The 18,507-nt window shown below is 38.5% G+C and overlaps 1 protein-coding gene across 2 annotated transcripts in view; it reads right to left on the reverse strand.

Moving 5' to 3' along the window:
• The window catches only part of tacr1a (tachykinin receptor 1a), a 47,497-nt gene that overhangs the window by 14,619 nt on the left and 14,371 nt on the right, over nt 1-18,507 (reverse strand). For both annotated transcript variants that reach the window (XM_007573425.2, XM_016661443.1), the window contains one exon: nt 8,005-8,199. In XM_007573425.2, coding sequence (XP_007573487.1) covers nt 8,005-8,199 — 195 coding nt within the window. The remainder of the gene's footprint in view (nt 1-8,004; nt 8,200-18,507) is intronic.

An 18,507-nucleotide genomic window follows, 5' to 3' on the forward strand; every position in this document is an offset into this window, starting at 1 on the left:
CACACACACAAAAACCTCATAAAAGCGCACATGGGGTCAGTGTGACCCCACTGTACCGCACACAGAGTAAAACGTTAGTGGGGTCTAAATGACCCCGTCTTTAACCAAAGACTGAATCTATTGAACTGTTGCAAAAACTCTCATGAGGATGAAAATTCAAAGCATATAAACCAGAGCAGTACTAGGGGGCAATAATACACTAATCTGCTGTTTGCCAACAACTCATAAAACTGTAGGATAAAGAAAAGTTGAAAAGGAAAAATATGGATAAGTCCTCTTAGGAGATTTAATTGGTGTTTAGATACTTCTGCGATTTCACTGTTTGACTTTTCTGATTCTGAAAGTAATCTAGCAGATTTTTGGGTCTGCATATTCTTCAGTATAGGAAGAAATGAGGGAAATCGACACATAAAACAGAATATACACATTATATACTATTAACTAATTGTTTTGATGGTAAGTTCATTCATTCATTCATTCATTCAAAATTATTAATGGAATACAAAGGATTAAACACATGGACATTTGATGGAATGTAAACAAATGCTTTTTGAAATGTTTCTCTGGATTGTTGGTAGATATTCTCCATTTCCAAATTAAGTAAGGAATCACACGAATTAAAATTTATTTATTTACCAGTAAACACGTTTACAAGCAGACAAGTCATTATTTTGGCCAGTTTAGAGGCCAGATCTTCCTAACTTGAAATATGTTTTCTTGGTGCCAAAGGCGTGTTGCCAAGGAAGGACATGCAGATCACTCCCGATGAAGCAGCACACGCTCTCGTTCAGGAGAGCTCCTACTGTATCTGCTAACTCCTCCACAAAGTGAATCAAAAGCGGAGGTGTAGATCAAGTAGATAGTTGGTGCATTCATTTTCAGATAACACCGATTTGCATGATTGAAGTGACTTTGGGGACGGTTTGAGGGCTGGTATCACATCCGCCATCTGACACACCAACACACACATACACACAGTCACTGAAGTGCACAAGATACTTTAAATTCTAGCTTGAAAATGTGTAGATAAAAAAAGACACCAGAATAGAATTGATGAAAATAAAAGAGGAAGAGAAGATTTAGTAGAAAATTTAGTTACGGTTTTTCTGAATAACTTCTTTGTCTAAATCTTTTAATATAATTTGATACTTCTGTGACTCATTTCTAACTTAAAAAGGACAGACCAAAGTGACTCTTCAGGTTTCAGAATATCTTTGTTCTTTTCCCAGTGATGGTTGTGGAAATGAAATCCCAGCTCTAAATCAAGCAAAAACCTCCGTAGCTGAAAGGTCCTTTTAAAATGATCACAGCTGTTAATCTGCCAAACAGAATAAATGGACTTCTACACAAAGTCACTATTCTATTGTTTGTAATTCTAAAAGGTGGGTCAGCTGTTACTGATTCAAATCAATTCAGTCTGGAGACACGTTACAAAAAATGTTGTTTCACACCTACATTCATTCCAATTGATTCTAGTTAAATATTGCACTGAGCATGACAGTGGAGAGGAAAAACTCCCCGTTAACGAGGGGCGCACCGATTCACTTTTTTCACTTCCGATAGTAATCTGAGGTTCAATACAGGCTGATTTGATACGATACAGAAAAACAGTTGAACTGACTTAAAATGTTTGTCTTTTAGAACGCAGACATAAATGTAGTGAATTACAAATGTATTTGATAACTCTGCACCAGTACAGCACACTGAAATACACCGGAAACCTCACAAGCTTGGACAATCATGTAAAAACAACATGACTTTGGTTTGTTCAGTCAGGGTGAATAGGAGTAGAACAGCCAATTTAAATAAATAAACTGAAACTGACTAAAAAAATAGGTTGATTACTTTGGTCAAACATGTACAAATTAAGATTATTTCACAGGAAAAAAGATTTGGGAATTTTAAAAATAATATAAAATAAATAATAAAGACACTCAGAGCACAAAGCATAGAACTAAACTGAACAGATCTGCCCGTATGGATCTGGCACGTTGTCATGACACCTCAGTGTTTCAATATCAGAACCAATGCTGTCATTAATATCCGACTGGTGACTCATAAGAACAGAGAAGAAAAAGAGAAACAGCAGAACTTTCTATGTTAAGGAAAATTTTTTTTCTTTTTTAATGTTGCCATTGTTGGCTGAGTTACAGAGAGAAATATGTGTGTATCTCAGCCACACATATTTTTTGTCATGGATTTTTTTGTCATGTGGAAATGTAAAAGTGTAAAAGACATTTGAACAGATATTGTGTGCTACAATCCATGACGCAGATGGTACAGTAATGTTTTAATGTTGTTTCTATCCAGTAGCCATCTGCATGGACCCACCGGTCCTCAGCAGCCGGAGCACATAATGCTCCAACAACGCATGAGCTTTTAAGATTCCTAGAGATTTAAAAATATAAAAGCTTTTCAGATCCATTTAATGCTTTAAATAAAGAAGAGCTCCACTTTCCAAATGTGTTCAGACAAAGGTGGCTAAAACACTCAGCTTCTCTTCTCCTACATTTAGTGTACAGCTTAATAGCGTGTTTTGTTCCCCTTAGTCTCTGATTTGCTTTATGTAAATATTACTGCAGTAGAATTAATAATAAAAACAGACATGCTAAAACTATGGCTAGAAATACAGTTGAGTTTAAATAACTAGTATGAAAGTATATATCTAAGAAAGTTGTTGAAAAGTGCAAACAAATATCCTAAATGTTATGCACAAGGATTATCTGGGCCATTAATGTCAGAGGGGTTTGAAAGAATAGTAGTAAAATTATATGACTGATAGGTGCTGAACTTTAGGGATTTCATTGGCTTCTTAAATGATTAGTTTGGATAAGTGAATTAACAGATTCTGACATGGATTCGGATATTCATTGAAAAATAAATAAAAAACAGGGCAAGTAACGTCATACTGCAAGTTAACTAGACATATTTCAAAGGTTGTGTTCACAAATCAGATAAATCACTTCTGCTCACAGCCATCAGGATCTACAACGACTCTTTGGAGCTTTAGATAATATCAGTTACAACAACACTGACCTTTATTCATCCCAAATATTTTAAGATGAATAAAGTATTTTTGAATTTGAAAAAAAAAATTGTGTATTGGAAACAGAATTAATAATTTCTCATGCTCATTTTATATATATAAAAAATCTAGTAGTAAATTGTTAAATTATGGTGTTAAAACCGGTGTGTGTGTTTATCTATTTTTACACGCCAGTGTGTTATTGGCTACCTGTGTGTTGCTCCTCTACCTCTGAGACGTCTTGGTGAATGTGTTTCCCTATGAAAAGCGTCCCCCGACACTTAAAAAAAATACTTTTTCAAACGTTCAACTGGCTTAAAATCAAATCAAATCACGGAATGCATTTAAATGGAATGGTGACACAAGTTTCATCATTCACAAGGAGCCATCTGGACGTGAAGTATGACTGTGAAAGCAGAGAGACCTGCAGGCAGAGCCAGGCTCCCCAGAGGGCCCAAGCAGGCACTCAGCAGCCAAAGATAAACGACACTTTGGGGAGTAGATGCTGTACTTTTTCACTTTGTTGTCATACAAGCAGAATCAAAATAATTTTCCTCAGCAGAGGTCACAGACACGTAGACGCATTTTGCACCGTAACTTTGATTTATCAGGTTCTTTAATTTTGGACGCTGCTAATGTTTTCCTTCCTTGATCATGCTTAAAAAGCAGAAGCCAGCGGCTGGGAAATGTGAATTTAAATGTGTAATCAAAGTCGGTACAAAGACAGCAGCCTAAAATTTACGCCATGGCGACAAATACATATGCACACTAAAGCTATATGTCACGTGAAAGTGAGACAAAAATCAGCTGTATTTTGACACTTCATAACATTTTACTTTAAGTGTGAATAAGTACTAAGTACATTTTCGCCCAAAACGATGTTACATTTAAAGTAATCTCACAAATGGTCGTTTTTTTTTGTTGTTTTTTTTTAATAACATTTGTCTGGGAGCATAAAGAGCTGTACCAAAACACAATAATAAAGAACTTTTAAAACTGACTTCCATTTCATGTAAAATTGTGTCTTGGGGAGAACTTACATTGTACAGCTTTCCAAAAGCTATGCTGTTACAGCACAGTATTTTTACCTGAGGTTACCATGGTGATATAAGTCTGGTACTGGCCCGTCACTACAGATGACAGCCAAAATAATACCTGAAATAACAGGAAACCTTGCATCTCTGTTGTTTTCTGAGACTTTGGCAGGTTCATATGATCCACAGGCTAGTTTAGGAACTTCCCCCAGAACCGGGCGGCTCAGTGCATTTTTTACACTGAGTTAGTGTTTTAAACGTGTTTTCGGTCAGAACACCTTTTGGATCCATTTCCTCCTATGTATATCTTCATTATCTGTCTTTGTATTTTTTTCTCATGAAGCACATTTTTGAACGTGACCTGATTTTGTCATTCCCACTGCTGTAATGTCCACGGGGCTGCGGGGTCACTGGGTTACCAGGCGGTAGAAGTAGGCTCTGCTTCTTCTAGGGTTCAATCATCAGACGCTCTCACAGGAGATCAGCAGTGAAGTGAGTCATTGTGTTTAGCCCCTGCTTGTGTAAACTGGACAACAGCTCCTCCATCATTGGCGCTCCGTGTGCGCGGCGCGTGTCCCGATGCCTGGGCACACAGCGGCTGACGAAGACAAACGGGCTTGTTACAACAAAGTCACAGCTGTGCCGTAAAGTCTCACCTGACACTGTTTCAAGAACACTTGACCCACATCTCCCTCTCCAGCTAAGCAGGGAACGTAACACTGCAGCAGAAACATGGCTGTATCTGCTATAGCCAGTCCTGTATATTCTGTATATTTACAGAACTGGCTACTTAAAGACTGTGGCACAGATAGTGTCTATAAGCCTCCTGGTGTTTGTCTCTTTTAGTTTTAAGGTTGACAGCTAATTTGTTCCTATATGACCTTGTACAGACCTTTTTTATTACTGAAAGGAAATAAAAAAGGTATTCCACCTTTTTCAAACCCATGCGGTACAGCAGTGGGGAGGACTTAGCCGGGCAGCTGCAGAAAATCACACTCACATGATTTTGGGTTGAGGAGGACGCGACAAAATTGTAGGAATTATTGTTAAACTAAAAATGTGCACTTTTTCTTCAAATAAAGGGTTTGCATATTTACAAAATATATCAGAGGTTAAGAATTTTCCATGCTAGCTTTGACATGCTGTGATGATTTCCTGAAGGCAGAATGTCAGAAAGAGCAGGAGTTTTTAAAGAGAGAGAGGCCTAATTTCAAGGGATTACATTTCAAAGTCAAATTTCTTTAAGTCATATTTGACGTATACAGCATTTTTATAACAATTAATGGTAAGATAAGTAACACATTATGCTATAAAATGATTCTCTGTGGCTGGTAAATATAATATCGCCCCTTTAAGTTATTTTAGGATTAAAGCACTGGAACTGTGAGTCAGGCTAAAATTTAGCAACTTATAAACTTGCTTGCAATTATAATTGTTATAAATAACAAAATAACCAGAGTAAAACAAAATAAAAAAAAAATAAATTATTGTCACATCGTCTTTGCCTAAAAGGGAAACAGGCACACATCATGTAAAAATAATATAGAGTAGCTTTCTGGTTTACTGTGTCTTCATGTGTCTTTATGTGAAAACATTTCAGATGTGGTTCAGGGCTGAGCAGTTGTCCGCGCTAGCATGCGTTCACAAACAACATCTATTTATACCCCTCCTCTGAGACCCAGCCGGCTTACCAGCTCCCACCGCCTGCACACAGACCCCCAGGATGGCTGTAGACGCAGACGGCGGTGGCAGCAGCAAGACAACGCCTGCGATGGGGCAACAGGTGGGACCCGACCCGGGGTCAGCTCATATCAGACGTGCCATTTACAGCTCCGGCATCTGAGTTTGAACGACTGCCTTATGTTTTCACTCACCTCTGAAGCGGCCCCAATTACGCTTTCATTAAAATGAGAAATAAGAGCCGCTGCTGTCACTTCACAGAATGGTGAGGCGGCTTTTCTAACAAGCCGTGTTTCCACGGAGGAACGCGACAGACGCGGAAGATGATGAAGACGTCAGAGGTCGGCGGGGGAGCGCCGTCACTGTCTGTGGGCCTGCACATGCGTCAGCGTAGCGGCGTTTCTCTGCTGCTACTCCTCCTGCTTTTGGTGGAGGTGCACCTGTGTGTCTGCTTTCAAGTGTGCGCCAGTCTGGGATTTCAAAGAGACAAACAGAAGACACTACCGAGCCTAGAGTAAAGAGCAAGCTCAATATCTCAACAGAGACAAACTGTTTTTTTTTCCTATGGAAGATTCTATAGTCTGTCTGCCATGGCTCTGTGAAATTTTTTATCATTGACTCGGTGGAGACAAAGTTATCCTGCACTTTATCCTATTGAAGAAATGCATGAATAAACTGTCTGAATGATCTCTGTCATTGTTAAATGGCTGGTATGATGCTTTGGGTTTATTTTAGCATCCAAGAGAAACATTACACTTGGAGGAGAGACGACTCGTCGCCTCCAGCTCTGCAGTCTGACCAAGGTCGCTTAGAGCTTGTGAAACATTCTTTGTGTTTGTTGAACCGTCTTTCTCAACCCTAAATTAAATCTGGCAGATAAATGAAAACCTGACAGAGAAACCGTTTCCTTTAAGTGTTGTGGAAAAAATCTGGCACAGATTTCTCTGACCTTTGCTTCTTTTTCTTTTCTTTTTTTCTCAGTCCAAAATCTTTCAGTTATTTTCAAACAAATATTTTATCATATTTGTTTTAGGGACAAAATATATCAAATCATGCATTATTTTATCATGAATATCAGCTCCTGTTTTTGTACGTACATTACTGAAATGGCACTAAGAAAACGTTCATGGTCTTGTTGCTTATGTTTAATAAGATCTCCACAGCAGGATTTATCCAATTAAAGTCGGCACACAGTAAGAAAAATAAACATTTCCAACTAAATCAACAAGCGTTTTGCTACGAACCGACAGAGGAAATGAGCTGCAGTAGAGTCGGCAGTTTGACCCTGCATGACTTTCATCAGAAAAACACAAAGCATGCCTGAGGAGTTCGCTGAACTCTGGTTGGAGTTTACAATTTAGCATTCTGAGCAGCTAGCCCCTTGGCAGTTCTGTCGAAATCCCTTGCAATTTAGAGCGGCAAATATAAAAATCAGGCCTGCGTATGGCTCCTAAAAGGGATGATTGAAAGGCCTCTTTCTCATTCACACAATTAAAGCAGAATTGCAAAGGCAGACAGCTGGCTTTTTGAGAACTTGGAATCAATAGCACCAATAAACACGAGCCGTTCCTTCAAAAACAAACTGAATCAATCTGCCGCTCTGTGATAAACAGCTGAAGGGAGCCGTACAAATTTCTGTTTACACTAAGCTTCTCAGACAATCATGTTTAAATGGGAAGCTGTCAGAATTATTAATATTTCAGATTGCTAACTTAGAAAGGCGTTATGAGCTAAAATAAGAATCAAAAGCTGAGCAAGGTGGGGCTCATCGTTTTAAGTGCTGACATGAAAAGCTGTTATTTTTACCCCACTGACTACCCAAGGATCAAAAAAGAATAGCTTAAATGAGTCTTAGATTTTTCTCTCATTCAAAGGATGTGCTTAATTTTTCCAATCACTAGTCATTTAATCTGTAAATTTCTTTGTTCCTGTCTTCTGAGTTCCTGAGTTTTTGCTCCCGTAAAAGAACTTCTCTCAGGAAACGTTCAGCACCTTAAAAGCTGCAGAAGGAGAATTGCAATTAAAATAAATGGTGTAGCCTCAGTCAGTTTCTACTTCTTTGTCCGGTTCAAACTGATTGCTTTTTCCTTTTTCACTGTGGGGAAAAACGTAAAACAGCTGCGAGATGCCTCCGTTTATCAAGCACAAAGCGCAACACACTCCCTGTCCCTGAATACAAACAAGCCGCTCCCGCGCGGGCTGTCAGCTGAAAAGTTATTAATGCTCTCTTGAGTGTCAGAAAAACTCCCACGCGGAGGAACTCACATCTTTTGGAAGTCGAACGTGGTATAATCGGGCCACTCGATGTAGCACACCACGCGGCCGGGCAGCTGGTACGTGGTGGAGTAGTAGTACTGGGGAAAGGCCAGGAGCAGAGCCAGAACCCAGATCACACCAACCACCACCTTGGTCTCCGTGGATGACATGCGCTGCTGCAGAGGGTGGATGATGGCCATGTACCTGCGGAAGCAAAGACAAATTACAATGGCTGTTGGCATTGTAACACTTGTCCATTTACAGAAGTGACTTATTTGGCAATCTTTTGCTTAGAGGAGCAGGTTTATTTGATGTTTCGCCCATTTGCAGTCACACCAACATAATGTGACTTCCAGTCGCCACCATGGCCAAATTTCATCCACTATAGCCATGTAGGCCATTTCTACAAACATTTGTGAAACAATGGGTCGTTCTTAAGAACTCGGTGGGTTTACTTCTGGTCCTGTGACGGAAGGAGACCCGTGCAATAAGTTGAGAAATTTCCTCGCTGCTAAGAGAAATTTATTTCGGACAATGTAACACTCTCAACTTCATGGGAACAGTTCAGGGGGGCCCCATTCCAGTTCTGACGCAGCTGCACGTCACAAAGCCAGATCCGTAAAAACATGTAAAGTGTGTTTGATGGGGAAGGCCTTGATTAGTCAACACAAAGTTTTCACCTAAACCCAACTAGTTCATCTAATCCAACACCAATGTCTGACCTCACAAATGCTCTTCTGGATGAACAACCAAATATTTCCATGAACATGTGGAAAGCCATCACCAGGAGAGCTGAAGCTACTACAACTGAGAGTGGATCCTCAAATCAAACTCCGCTGATTAATAATGGGATGCCACTAAGTTCATTTGTGTGTGTGAAGGCAGCAAATACTTTCAGCAATGTAATGTAATAAAGAGCAAGTTGCCCTCTGGCTAAACAACATAAAACTGTGCAACCTAAAAAGACAACATCATAAAGAAATTTGCCGATGTCCAAATGTGGTTAAAAGGTGTTTTTTCCCCCACAATATTATCTAACAAACCTGACAGATCAACAGAACATGTATTTGTACACTGATTCAAAAGTACAAGTCGTATGTTGCTGCCTGCATGCAACAGAAACAGACATCACATTTATCAGATTGTGTTATTAGTATTGCAGTATTATTTTCTGCTTTAGAATTATGCCCTAGTTTGTGTTGCGCCACATACAATTCTAATAAAAAACATTAGTTTGTTGTTATGCCGAGTTAAAATATGAAGCACTTTTAGGTGGACAGAGAATGACCCAATTTTCATTTGTGCTCTCACAATCCAAGCTATACTTTCCAGTCATGAAACCCACTGTGGACACAACACGCTCTCTAAATTGTCATGAAAAATGTTCAAAGGCCCGAACGTCACCGCCTGCTTGAAAGCCAAACAATGTCTTCCAGAAGCCGGAGAATCCGTCTGCCTCCCTCACCTGGGACACAACCTTTACTCACCGTAAGACAATGTTATCTGCACCAACACATGGCTCATAGAAGACCGACTCAACGAATGTTTTCACACAGAAAATCCCTCAGCTTTCGAATTAGAGTGCAGTCTGTGAGAATGTATATATGAAATATATATATATGCAACATGCAGTGACTTGCAAACTTACGTATTTTGTCACATTACAACCGCAAACAACAAATTCCACTGGATTTTAATGTGAGAGACCGACACAAAGTGATATACCGTTGTAAAGTGAAAAGAAAATTATACATGATTCAAAACATTTTTTGCAAATGAAAAACTGTGAAAATTGCTGTGTGCAAAAATATCCAGCCCCCTTTTATCTCTGAGTGCAACCGATTGCTTTCAGAAGTCGCCTGCTAGTGACTTAAACTTCACAACTGTATACTGCTTTTTGTTACTCTGTCACATTAAATTCCAACAAAAATATTTCTGTTTGTGGTTGTAATGGGACAAAATGTGGAAAAGTTCAAGGGCCATGAATGTGAAGTGTAAAATATTTGACATTGAGGACAAAGAGCTACAGTTCTGTGTTTGGAATTGAACCATCTGGCTAAAGCCTCCATACCCACTGAACTTTTCACGTTTTACAACGTATTTTATCAGATTTTTCATGAGTGTCAGCATCCTTGGGTTACTAAAAATCATAAATCTGATCGTTTCTGTGATGCAGACTTAACACGGTGGATAAAGACTTGCGGGATGATGGCATTTCCACTGTCTGGCTCTTAGACAGACTGCTGTTTCAGTTAAAAATAACAACTGTTTTACAAATATGAATTTTAATTTTCACTCTGAAGAAAATAACTTTTTCTCTCTCTCCGTAAAGGATCAAACACTATCCACCCTGGAGAGAAACCAACACCAGAGTTTAAAAAAAAAAAAAATAAATAAAAGGAAAATGTACCTGGCATATAACAGACTGTAAGAATTCTCATCAAATCAGTCCCAAATGGGCCAGAGCAATCATTTCACATATTCATAACTATGCTTCTAATCAGACAGACAATGGGGAGCATGAATAACTTATGACTGACCTGTTACATCATTATCAGTGAGCCTCACTGTAAAATTTCAGTAAAAACCCTGTTACTTTCAGGTAGCTGATTGCTTCTGCACTTTCTTCAGAAGAAAATAAGGAAATTATGAATGCATTGTTTATTAAAGGGAGAGAAATTTGATAATCAAAACAGTTCAACAATGCTGCATGATGTTTTTTATTTATTTATTTATTTATTTTTTGTTACCAGTAATATGTTTTGATTAACAGGCATTAAAAGTAGGCACTCCAAAGGCTAAGTGCAGTGTATTATCTTCTTGGAACGGAGCATCATTTATCAGAGATATAATATTTTTGGATGCATTTTAACCCAAGTTTGTCAGTCAAACACCGCTGTGAGCCAAACAGGTCTATAATTAAAGTCCGGAGCCCACCAACAGCACGAATGAATCCGCTATGCAGACATTCTAATTACATCCGTCACACGTGGAGCTGCTTGGAATCAAAAGCTTCCTGCAGTCGTCTGAAATTTGGAGAGCGCATCGTTGCCTTTACTCTGCTTTGACTTCAAACAGAGCGGGCGGCCTTGTTGCTTTGCTGTTGCACAGGTGAGTCATGTAAGCAAGCTGGTGCTGTTTGAACCAAATGCACGCCTGCAGTGGACAGCTCAGATCATTAACACTCCTGCTGCTATGCAATCACTTTGCTTTTGGATTTACTAAATCACTGGAGCAACAGAAATAAACATTCAGTTCCACAATGAAAGGGGCAGGATTGTGTGTTTTCCAGGAATGCTGGGCCATTATATAGCCCAGTCAAATATCTATGTTACCTTCAGTTGTTAAAAAAAAGCTCTATATGCATAAAAGATGAATTAAAGAAAATTTGACTTTGTAATTAACAATTTAAAAATAGGCTTAGTGCTCTAAAATCTGGTCCTAGTTAGTTTAATTCATTGTCAAGCAGAGCCTGAATTCAAAAAGGAATCATTTGCCTCAATCAACAAAGTTCTCATCTGAACGTACCACAGTAGTTAAAATATTAGAACACAAATTGCTATCATGTTCGATTAAAAATAAAGCCCATAGAATCATTATCAAACAATAAAAAAAAGTAGCAACATAACTGCTCTGCCGCTCTGTAAACTGGAGCAAAATTAGAGGAGGCTATTCAAATGTTAAGCTGGCCATAAAAAATGCTGCCAACGCTCTCACAGAGATGAAACTTACACTGCGCTAACCTCTGGCATGATTTCATGTCACTGTTTATATTCAGATTTTGTCACATAATGAGAGGACGCTGACAGCAAACAGATAAAGTTTAATTGGAGGCAGCACAGCCTTATCTTTGCTGTTCTGATGCTTTGCTGAGCACAGCAGGAGTTTGATGAGTTACTATGATAATATGACTCTGTTATCATAGTTATCATCTGTTTCTGCCACTCTGAACATAAGTGGGTTGTGCATTAAAGTGATTTAGTAAAATAATCTGCTTTTTTTTAAATAGGTTTTACTATATAGAAATGTTGCATTGTCACTTCATACGTGCAAATCCTGCCTCCCTCCTTCCCCCATCTACATGACGGAGGGCAAGAAGTTCCTCACCGACATTGGCTTTAGCTGTCAAGATGTCAACATAACTCGCTAAATCTTAAATGTACGCCTGCGGTGTAAGAGAAAAAGGTTCACGGTGCTTTTCTACTATGGCAACTACATAACAAGGTCAGGAAAAAGTTTTAATTAAAGAAAAAAAGCAGCGAGGGAACGTAGGTCAATTATGCTAGTTTGACGTTGGAAAATGTAACATGTGGATGTGCTGCAGAATTTGGTGTGTTTCTGTTCAGTTAGAAAATTTTTAAAAAGGCGACCTAAGCACCAAGTTTCTGACAGATCATCAGTAGGGCAGGGGTTTAAGTTAACTAATCAGCCACCACTGTGTTAGCTTAGCTAATAGCAGCGGTAGCTAATCTACCACAGCAATCCCTCATTAATAATCACAAAATAAACATTAAGTCTAACAATATTGCACTTTAGTGAACCAAGTGTATTGTTCTTTGTGTGGGACATATTTACCTGCTTTTTGGTGTTGGTCCTAACATATTAGCAGGTTTGTTGTCAGTTGCTATAGCAATAAGTCTGCGTGTAGCGTAACTGACACAGAGAGAAAGAAAAAAGAATACAAGAGGTTTTGAGTAGTTCTTCAACACTTTTGAATTCATTGCACTAAATTAATAATACCTATATCTCCACGTTACATTCAGTTAATGGAATTGTTCTACTGTGGTAATGAATGGCGTGTGAAATAATAGTGTTTTTTTGCCCCTCAGCATAGTACACATGCGCAAAATATCCAGATGTAAGATGCAACGTGTCTATAGTGGTGCTTGTGAAAAATGAATTCTTGCTGTAGGAACCACAATTCTTTAAAAAGTAGAATTTATCATTTTCTGTTTGGTTCTTGTTTCCTTTTATTGTTTTCTAAACCTCGAATCCAAGCTCCTGAGTTGACACTTTGTTTGGCACGGCCTATACTAAGTTTTGTTTGCCAGTTGGCACCCATCTTTGCTACATTAGTCGTTGCATCTCTTGGTATTTGTGCTTGCCAAACCAAGTATTTCTTTTCTGCTTTATTCTTCTCTCCAGCTCTGTTTCCACCCCGAGTGTTTTAGGTAATAAAGTTTGTAATTTCCTCATCCATCTGCTTCCTGCCCATGAGTCCACATTTGGGTCCTCTCCACCTCTTCCTCACAGTTTGGAATAAAGCAAACAGGTGGTAGCGGGCTTAAAACTGCTGCATTCAGACAATACGCTGGAGGAATTTTATCTTGTGAAAGGTGAGAATAAAAACACACGGTAAATGGTAAATGGACTGAACTTATATAGCTTGACCACTCCAAGCTCTTTATGCCAGAGTCACATTCACCCATTCACACTCACAAACGCTCATGCATTTACACACCAATACACAGATTACATAGCTGTATCATTCAAGTCAGATTGTTTTGTGTCTATATACACATAAAATATTTACAGATTTTGGAACGCACCTTCACTACTAAAACTCCTTTTCTGCTCGTTCATTCAACCAAATTCTTCACTGCACTCTGTGCATTTTTATTAAATTTGATTATTATATGTCCAACTTTCTTGGAGTATTTTTAGCTTCATCCAAGACTAAAGTCTACAAAAATCTAGCATCAAGAAGTGCTCTTAGTAGATTCTGCACAGTAAAGTCAAAATCTTCAGAACTCATTTATTTTTGCTTTGTTAAACTTGCGCCCAATTATAAGATTAACTACAGGCAAGAATTAGTTAGAATTTTGTCATTGACATCACTTTGAGTTGTTGCACAAACATGTGGGGAAAGTAAAGTTACAGAACTACGAGGACTCGCTAACACATGCCAGGTTTGCATTGAAATGAATCTGTTTTTATGAAAAATTGTTTTAATATGTATTTGGACATTAGTTATATAATCATATCAGAACATACAATACCTTACTACTGCACTTACCTCTTCAGCATTTCACATTTTCTCACTTTACACCATAAACTGAAAAGAATTTTATATTAATGACTGACCAACACAAAGTAGTATAAGTGAAGGAAAATTATAGTTGTTTTTCAAACATTTTTACTAATAAACATGTGAAACTGCCTTTACAGGTAAACTTAAGAACTAATTTAATCTCGATATAAATTCAGATGTTCCATAAAATCAATGTTCAAACCTGGTAATGACATGCCCCAAAATATGCAACAAAATATTGATACCGAGTTCAAATGTGCTGTCTTGTGTTGGTTTTTCAAATAAAATTCTAGCAAAATACATCAAACTTTGCAGGTGTAGCACGATGAAACGTGAAAAGGCTCAAGGGGGGATGAATTTTGCAAAGCACTTTGTGTCATTTAGTAAATCTTCCCGGTGCTAAACAAATTCTCTCAGAACTTGGCATGTATGCTGTTAAAACATGTGCCATTATTTTCAATAAGTGATCTATTGGTACAAAGCTTTGCCTGGTGTTAGCTCAGTCACAGCATCATTACATCCAAAAGAATTACAGGAGCAGGATTCTGTATTCTCCAGACAATGTGCTACAATGTTACTTTCAGTTGTTTTAACAATGATAAATTTATATCCAACATGACTTAAGAGAAATTTGACTCTGCAATTTAATTCCTTGAAATGGGCCTCTGTCTCTTTAAGAAGCTCCTGCTCTTTTTCAACACGTTGCCTTCAGCACATCATCACAACAACATTTCTCCATTCTGCCTTTAACGTTTTTACCAGCGTTTCACTGAGAAGTGATTGGTATGATGAAAAGGCGGCGCTCGGTGAAACCAAGCACCTCCGACTGGTTGCCACGGGAGATTAAAGGATTTCTTAAACATGCATGAAAGAATCAAAGCAACACTCCAGGTATGATTTTGATGAGGGAATAACTTTATAACATGATGTAAAGCTCAAAAAAAGAAAACAAAAAAGCCGATCTTACGTAACACTGCCACTTTAAAAGTATAATTGTCGGAATCCCTTGTGATGACAACAGGTGCTCAAAGTTTTAGTCATAAAATGTTAGCATATGAATTTCAGGGCAGCTGTGTCTGATGTTTGAATCTGATGTTTGAACTCCATTCCCCCTTTTCTTTTCCACTTTCAGCATGTTTCAGGTCAAGAGCTGCTGTTGCCTCCAACCAAACGCTGATCTATGCTCCCACAGCGTAATTCGACGTGAACAGGTCTTCTAATAAAGTGAAGTAAGTCTGCTGCAGCAAAGAGACACATCATTTTTATAGATCTGCTGGTAGCAGCCCATTGTTTTGATCTTTTGATTCCTCGTGTTAGAAAGGTCTCCAATGAACCTCCTGCTTCAAACGTGTCTGTGTTCAATATCTGATTCCGCTCAGGGGGGATTGCTCCTTACCAGATGTAAGCAGCATGGGGGGGCTGCCAGGGTTTGTGGGTGACATGCACCTCCAATTACCCACAAATAGCATCCAAACTGCAGCAGCTCAATATATAAACACCGTGAGGCTGCTTCACTGTTTTTGTCAGCGATTAAGAATGAAGAAGCAGAAGTGACAGCTAGGACTGCTTGCCTTCGAGGTTGCCGGCTTTTATTTATTTTTTATTTTTTTCAAATCGCATTTGATGGTAAGCTGGGGTAATTTTATCCGGAATTTGTTTCCTCTGGTTTATTGTTCTCACAAGGGTTTGCTGTTGTTTTGCAGACAGTTGGGTGAAATTATCATCAACATTTGGAAAGAGATAGGCCATGTGGAGATGCACATGATCAGTGTGTGTGTGTGTGTGTGTGTGAGGTGTTTGAGCTGGGTGATAGATTGTAGGAGGGATTCTGCTCCTAAAGTTAACAACCCGCAAAACTTTCTGTTTTCATATTGTGAATGAAAAAATAGTGGGAGCAGATCCAAAGTTCATGTGCGGATAGAAATACATTCTATGTGTGTGTTTGTGTGACCAGCATGCCCACCTCATAAGCTCATGTCAGGTCAGATTAATCCAGAGGTACACCAATTGCTTATGGCAAAAAAATAAGAATAATTGTGATATTATCAAAAATTCCACACTTCATGCAATGTGACCTACATTAGCTGCATTTCTGTTTACCGCATAATTGCGCAATTTCATATTTCGAAGATAAATTTGCTTAACGGGAACACAGAAATTTTGAAGAAACTCATTTTTTGATCAAATGTTTTGGCACCTAGCTGAGTCGAAGGCTTTTTTTTGGGGGGGGAGCGTCTAGAGATTGGTTTATTTTGCAAAACTGCAATGGAAACATTGTTACATCACACAATCAGAAACCAAATGTTGCTACTGGCACAAACCATGAAGAAGAAAACAGGAAGTAGTTGGAAGACGATATTTTTCAATGACTTACCGCGTGAACCAACTTATTCGTGTGTGTGACAAATATGGACTTTAATAATCACATCACTGAGAAAAAGTCAGTGAGAGCCATTTGAAACAGCACGGCTGCGGTTCTGTTAGCATGCTAACAGATTTTCATTACCAGCATTTTGCAGGTAAAGCTGTTCCAGCCATCAGCTCCTCTGGAGTACGAGAAGAAAAAACCCCACCTCTTTGTGTTTGTGCCTGTCTGCCATTACTTGTTACACCAGATCCAGTCACAACTAATTCAGTCTTTCCATACTCCGCCGCACATTAAGAGAGATGCGCTGTGATGTGAAGGAGTTTCATTATAAAGACAAAGCTATGTCATTTCAGGATGTGCTTCTCGTTATAGTGAGAAAGTTCAAAGCAATACACTGAACACCTTTTGTGTACATGTTGACCTGATCGGCGGTCTTCACAAAGACAATTACATTTAAAGTCAAACTGCTGAAGACAGAACAGCTGGGTTAGATTGAAGAACAAAAAGGTCTTCAACTTTAGACAAAAAGGTTCAGTTGTTGCTTAATGATTCAATTTACTGACTTATTTTTTTTCTAATTCTCCCTTCTTACTTTTGAGTATCTGCTTAGGTTACATCTTATTAAACTACATATTGTTTTTCATAAATCTGAAATTCTACATAGCACACTGTCCAGGTTTAGTGTTGCATCTGAAATTATCCAAACCCCCACTGTGGATAAAACCTACAGGGAAAAAAAACCCTGATTCATACACTGTTATTCAACTGGCTTGAATATTGTAAGATGTATACTTTTAGTGTTGTGATTGTTGTTTTTTCTCATGTATCTGCAGAAGATGGCTGCCAAATTCCAGTGAAACGTGCTTCCTGAGAGAGCGGAGAGCAGAAATTGCTGACTTACAGCTAAAAATGAGCTGAAGGCGAGGAAAGAGCTGAACGTAGTGATTAATGATTACAACAAGATGTCGGTTGTAATTGTCATCTACTTTTCACTTTATAATCTGACACAGTAGCTATGTTTCCATTACAAACGTGCGCAAATCTGTGTCTATATTCTGCAAATGTTGAAAAAATACAATTTCACAAATGCAGTGTTTCCATTAAGCAAGAAATTAAGTTAGAATCACATGAGAATAAGCATGTTTACATTATAAGTCATTAAAAATCATGGAAACAATGGATCTGAACATCTACATGAAATATATTGATGATTCAGCCAATCAGAGGAGACATCTGTGTTGGAAAGACAAGCCCCGCCTACTTGGGAGTGGCTATGTCTGTGTTGTGTTGTGTTTTGGGGAAATTGTAGTCGGTGATTTTACAGAAGAGCAATGGAGTTGAATAACACAGCTTTTTATGAACTGTGTGAGAGCTCTGAAACAAACAAACAAACAAAAAATAAACATCCTCCTCCTACCACTTCCTGTTGTCTTCTTCATGGTTTTCGCCAGTAGTAGCATCCATTCAGTTTTACAAAATACACCTATTTCAATACGACCAAAGAATCACCTCCTAGCATGTAAACTTTTTATCAAAAAACGTGAGGTTTTTTTTTTTCCGGTCAAAATTGACATGTTTATATTAAGCAAACACATTTCGACAAAATGCAATGTTTGGGGAAATCTTTAATTCTCCTTTCAAAATGATTGTGCGTATTGGTGGAAAGGCTTTTTCATGACTCCTGATGACTCAAAGCATTATCTTCATCAGCACACTGCATGCAAATTAGCTCTGATGTTTCTTGTTATTGATGCCGGCTAAAGCGATGAGCCAGTTCGCTTTCATTCAAGAAGCTTTGAGAGAGCTGATCATGACATGTACGCTGACTTTTATGTCTGAGCTTAATTAAATGTCAAACTCGATGCGCATAACTATGTCAAACCATGACTGCATGACTAAAAAGAAAAGGAAAAGCTTTATTCAGCACTTGGTAGAAAAATAAAAAAAACTTGAAAGAGTGAAGAAGTTCTCCTGCCCCGATATCCAAATCAAAGAGAACCTGGCAGGAGGTGAATTCATGAATCTGTTCTCATTTTTACCGTCGTCATGGCTCCTTTTCAGTCATCACGTAATCTCATTGTAGTCGAGAGGGAAAGAGGGAAAGGGGGGGTGG

Source organism: Poecilia formosa, unplaced genomic scaffold, assembly GCF_000485575.1.
Source record: "Poecilia formosa unplaced genomic scaffold, Poecilia_formosa-5.1.2 Scaffold329, whole genome shotgun sequence".
NCBI classification, from domain to species: domain Eukaryota; kingdom Metazoa; phylum Chordata; class Actinopteri; order Cyprinodontiformes; family Poeciliidae; genus Poecilia; species Poecilia formosa.